Source organism: Colias eurytheme, chromosome 7 (genome assembly GCF_061535395.1).
Source record: "Colias eurytheme isolate Ceu_HAF_F1 chromosome 7, ilColEury1 Martin Lab GWU primary, whole genome shotgun sequence".
Classification (NCBI taxonomy): Eukaryota; Metazoa; Arthropoda; class Insecta; order Lepidoptera; family Pieridae; genus Colias; species Colias eurytheme.
The window spans coordinates 3,223,757-3,229,153 of NC_142986.1; the positions used below are offsets into that span (position 1 = coordinate 3,223,757).

General features: G+C 32.8%; 2 protein-coding genes across 2 annotated transcripts; one reads left to right on the forward strand and one right to left on the reverse strand.

Moving 5' to 3' along the window:
- Window positions 1-431: 431 nt before the first annotated feature.
- Window positions 432-1,668, forward strand: Phb2 (prohibitin 2). Its single transcript, XM_090103990.1, has one exon. The coding sequence runs from the start codon at window positions 540-542 to the stop codon at window positions 1,437-1,439; it is 900 nt and encodes a 299-aa protein (XP_089960116.1). The 5' UTR covers window positions 432-539; the 3' UTR covers window positions 1,440-1,668.
- A 1,078-nt stretch (window positions 1,669-2,746) lies between these two features.
- Window positions 2,747-3,311, reverse strand: NdufV3 (NADH:ubiquinone oxidoreductase subunit V3). The gene has a single exon (XM_090103762.1). It carries the CDS (start codon window positions 3,224-3,226, stop codon window positions 2,921-2,923), a length of 306 nt encoding a protein of 101 aa, XP_089959888.1. The 5' UTR covers window positions 3,227-3,311; the 3' UTR covers window positions 2,747-2,920.
- Window positions 3,312-5,397: the final 2,086 nt, after the last annotated feature.

Genomic DNA, 5,397 nt, shown 5'->3' on the forward strand with positions numbered 1-5,397 from the left:
TCCCGCCAATTAAAAGTTTAACTTTTGTGAAGCTAAAATAAACTCAAAATTATTAGAAGAATAAATTAAGTTATTTTATATAGAATGCGTAAACAAATTACATTGTAGTTAACTATTTAAATATTTTCTAAAAATATTAAATTAACACAGTGCCATCTATTATAAGTCGTCAAAATAACAATGCCTCCAAACTTTCACCATAGATGTCGGTAAAATTTACAAATAGAAAATAGGATGTTAAAAAAACCTTAAACCATGAAGAGCATATTTAAAGAAATACAAAAAAATTCTTAGTTATTTTCATTGAGGTTATTTTCTCATTATTTACATGATATTGTTACGTTTCCCAGATAGAAGTTCATTCGTTCACAGATCGTTTTATTGTAAATTATTATACTTTATCTGTTATATTCTTGCGCTGTGATACAAGATCTGTCAATCTGTCATTCACTCATTGCACAATTTGTAGAAAAATTTTATTGAGGTTATAGGGAAGATTTAACTATAAAAGTTATTATATATTGTGAAACTGTCTAACAATGGCGCAAAGTAAGCTCAACGATATGGCTGGCAAATTTGCAAAGGGCGGGCCACCTGGACTTGGTATTGGTTTGAAAGTAGCTGCGGTACTAGGTGCGGCGGCCTACGGCGTCTCCCAATCCGTGTTTACCGTGGAGGGTGGTCATCGTGCTATCATGTTCAATAGGATAGGAGGAATTCAAAATCACGTAATGACTGAAGGCATGCATTTCCGAATTCCATGGTTCCAGTACCCCATCATTTATGATATCAGATCCCGCCCCAGAAAAATTTCCTCCCCCACAGGATCGAAGGACTTACAAATGGTCAACATTTCACTTCGAGTATTGTCACGTCCTGACTCTGCTAGCCTTCCAACCATGTACAGACAGCTTGGAATCGATTATGATGAAAAAGTTCTACCATCTATTTGTAATGAAGTTTTAAAGTCGGTTGTGGCTAAGTTTAACGCTTCTCAATTGATTACACAGCGCCAGCAAGTTTCTCTGCTAATAAGAAGAGAGCTTGTGGAACGTGCAGCTGATTTCCACATTATCTTAGATGATGTCTCTCTGACTGAATTGAGTTTTGGAAAGGAATATACTGCTGCTGTAGAAGCTAAGCAAGTAGCACAACAAGAAGCTCAAAGAGCCGCTTTCGTAGTTGAAAGGGCTAAGCAAGAGCGCCAACAGAAAATTGTACAAGCTGAGGGTGAAGCAGAAGCTGCTGACATGTTGGGAAAAGCCATGGGAATGAGCCCTGGTTACCTAAAATTGCGCAAAATCCGTGCGGCACAGAGTATCTCCAGAATGCTCGCACAGTCTCAGAATAGGGTATTCCTGTCTGGTAATAGCTTGATGATCAACCTTCAAGATCCATCCTTCGATGACCTTTCAGAGAAACTTACTAAGAAGAAGTAACATGAGGCCTTGAAAGAGTATGCAACAGAGTTGGATCCTACTCTTTCTACAAATGATGCCTATTTTATAAGTGGTACTGCTTCAGCAACTATGTAATAAACAATGTATTTGTGCATTTGTTAAGAGTGTATAAGGGTTCAGTTTTATTTTCCTGCATTTCATGTTATTTAGTTGTAGATATAGAAGTAATTATGTAAATCATAATGATTATACCAAGGTAGTAATAAAATGGTTGTTTTATTCAATTTTATTTCAAAAACCAATATTGTTCCGTTAATATTCCATTCATTTACCAAATAATCATATACATATTATATTATAGTACCCCTCCCTTACATTTTATGTTCAATTTTTTTACAACAGTAATCTGAGGAATTTAGTGTTTACTTATACCATTTAGCTACTATTATGTATTCTGTGCTTATACCATACTTCTTTCACAAATACAATGTGACAAATATTTAATTTCCAATTATCATACTGAATTTACAAAGATAGAATAAATCAGTATATTACTTTGTCCTATGATTAAATGCAGTCAGTAATCATTATTAGTTAGTAAAGGCAATAAATGCACCTCTCAAACTTTTTATTATGGCCCAATAAAAAGTAACGTGGAGGAACACTTCTTTGTATGCTCTGATTTAAAATACTACTTTCCTGAAATAAACATTTATCATGTTGACACAATTTTGATCTTAATACTATAGCTACTATAATTTTCTATTTATCCAGTCAGTTTGGAATTTTTTGTACGGATTTTTTTTAATATTTACACAGCCAGCTGTTTCGTAGAATTATGGTAACTAACATTGTGTTACAAGAATGCTTTATATATAGAGACTACTTATAAGTTGGTATACAATGAAGAGTTTAATATAAATAAATTTCAATATCACTGATTAAAACTTTACTTCAATGAAAAAATGCACATGTATAACCAATTTTCAATTATTAAAACAGATCATAGGGGGGTACTCTTTCTGCGTAAAACCAAATTGAAATAAAATGTCTTGTAGTACCTATGTACCTTTAATTTTTATTGGTATCTAAAATCCAGCATCAATGTTGTTTTAAAAAAATGTATAATAGAAAAGAATCGCAAAATCAGTTGATAAGCACAAAACTTGACGACTGAACCAAATTTGGTTAATTATTTTTTTTAATATTATTTTCCTATTTTTTTAATATTTTTTTAGTAACTATGATTATATAATTTATTTTCTTATGAAGAGAAAACATTAACATTTACCACGGGCGAAGCTGTCGCGCCGCTACTTCTAGTAAGTAATTAATAAAACACAATATTTATTTTAAGGACAATTTATTTAACATAAATCAATGAAGTAATAATGTATTTACACTACAAGATTGTAATAATATGGCCTATGGGCAAAGAATGATAAACTGTAAACATACTCTCAGCAACACTAGTTCTAGAAATATCTATCAATCAGGACAATGTTCTAATCAATCAGCTTCTAATGTTTTAAAGCGGAAGGTTGAGGCAATCGGTATTTGGCCATTTCTTTTTCCGCTTCAAAGAAACTCATGTTGTCATACAAAAAATATTCAGGCACTTTATAGGGTCCTGCTTTATTCGGGTCAACATTTGGGCCCACTGGTTGAGATGCATTATGAATGACTGCACTGCTTAATCCAGGCACCTCCGCATTAACAGTCGGAGAACTTGAAGTTTGACTAGAACTTTGACTCTGACCAGAACCCTCACTTAATTTTCTGGCAAATACTCCAATTGTTCTTTTAACGCCTAATCTAGCAATCATTTTTATTTTTTTATAAGTTACACAATCGCAGTCTAAATTTTTGTGCAAAACGTAATAAATACTCAACCGTCAACGTCAATTTACCAGTTACCTACCTCAACTGTCCATGTCAATTGTCAAAGTCTAAGGTCAAAATGAAAAGCGGTCATAATGATGGTACACACAACCCACACGACTATCTCTTAGCAGGAGCTTGTAACAGAATACTACGTACAACTGATTAGTGATTATAGGTCTACCAGAATCTGATGGCATAATTATATTTAAAAAATACGAGATTTTCATGTGGCAACTTTATTTGACAACTATCAAATTGGTTGTCAAATTATTTGTGTTGATGATTAATTTTTAGGATTTTGTCTTCAAAATCTTCGAAATGTCGATAAAACCGCTGCGATCACAAGCAAGAGGTGTTGTTTACAATGTCTATAGAAAAATATTCGATGAAGAAGGGTCAAACACATCACAGTTTTCAATTTTAAAGCGCGTGAAAGATTTTATTGCTAAGTTGGACTTACCCGTTTTGATACTTTAATTTAAAAATGTTATAAAAATATAACTATAATATTGTTTGTACTTACTTTGTTGATTAAAATATAATTTTATGAAAACTTATTACAGGAGTTTCCAATTCGGCTATTTGTCAAGTCCAAGGTGTACAAGTCAATTTTATAATGTGTTAATACGAAAATAAACATGATTTTATTTTATTATTGTTTTATTTTATAAAAAAATATAAACAATCGTTAAATATAGTAAATAAGTTTTGATCTGCATTATCATTATATCCATATTTTCACATGCCGTAATTATATATATTCAAATATAGGTATTAAGAAAAGTAATATGTATATTATACATGTAATAAGTACCTATATAATAATACGTGGATATCTCATTATTAAATACAGTATTATCCACTTGTGTAATGTGACTAATGATATTGAGGATAAAATAAAAAATACGCAGTATCAAGATCGTTCAGTCCATTTTCCCTGGGGCTGCACACTCTAAATTTTGATTTCCCTAATTGCCATCAGATTCTGGTTTACCTATACTGAACTTAGCGCAACCTGCTGGTGCGTTTCATGTTCCAATTAAGCATCAGCATAATTCGGCATTGTGCGGCACTGAGTCGCATTATGCTTTGTAATTGGAAAACGGGGAGAGAGTCACAGAGAGTCATTAATAAATCATTAAGTATCGAATCTTAAAAACAAATATCATGACTATCTGTTAATTAAAATTGCACTAGTTAATTAAAAATTTATGATCGTACATGCAATATTGCCTATTTAGGACGAAGTAACGCCCCTTAGGGCGTATTCAGAAAGAAAGCTTGAAACTTATAAGCGCTTATCGGCGCTTGTCATGTTCATATATTTCCCTGTCAGTGCTGTCAACCCGCGCAGGAAAATATATGAACATGACAAGCGCCGATAAGCGCTTATAAGTTTCAAGCTTTCTTTCTGAATACGCCCTTACTTTACAGTGACTGAAGGGATTTTTGCCATTTATAGTTTACTCTGTGTTGAAAGATACCTATATTACTTGCTCTGTGGATACCACACGCGGCTTCGCCCGCTTTAACCTACTAAATTATATTATACTAAAACCTTCCTCTCGAATCACTCTATCTATTAAAAAAAACCGCATTAAAATCCGTTGCGGAGATAAGGACGGAGAAAGCTTTTTTTTTTTCAACACTGAACTTAGCGCAACCTGCTGGTGCGTTTCACGTTCCAATTAAGCATCAGCATAATTCGGCATTGTGCGCCACTGAGTCGCATTATGCTCTGTAATTGGAAAACAGCCTTTGCAAACATCTATGTTCATCACACAAATATTTGCCCCGAGTGGGAATCGAACCCACGACCTCTGACTTGGAAGGCAGGGCCATTACCAACCAAGCCAACTGGCCAGTCAAAATAATAGAATGATTTACATATTATGTACATAGGTATTTAAATTATAATTACGAATTTACAAATTTTTTTAAGTATGATTTTAATTTTCATTTTCAATTTAGGTATTTAAATTATAATTACGAATTTACAAATTTTTTTTGTATGATTTTAGTTTTCATACTATTATCTGTATTCGCATTAAATGTTTGACGTAATCTACGTTTTGACTATAGGTACCTTATTCTTGTTTGTCTATGAGACTTT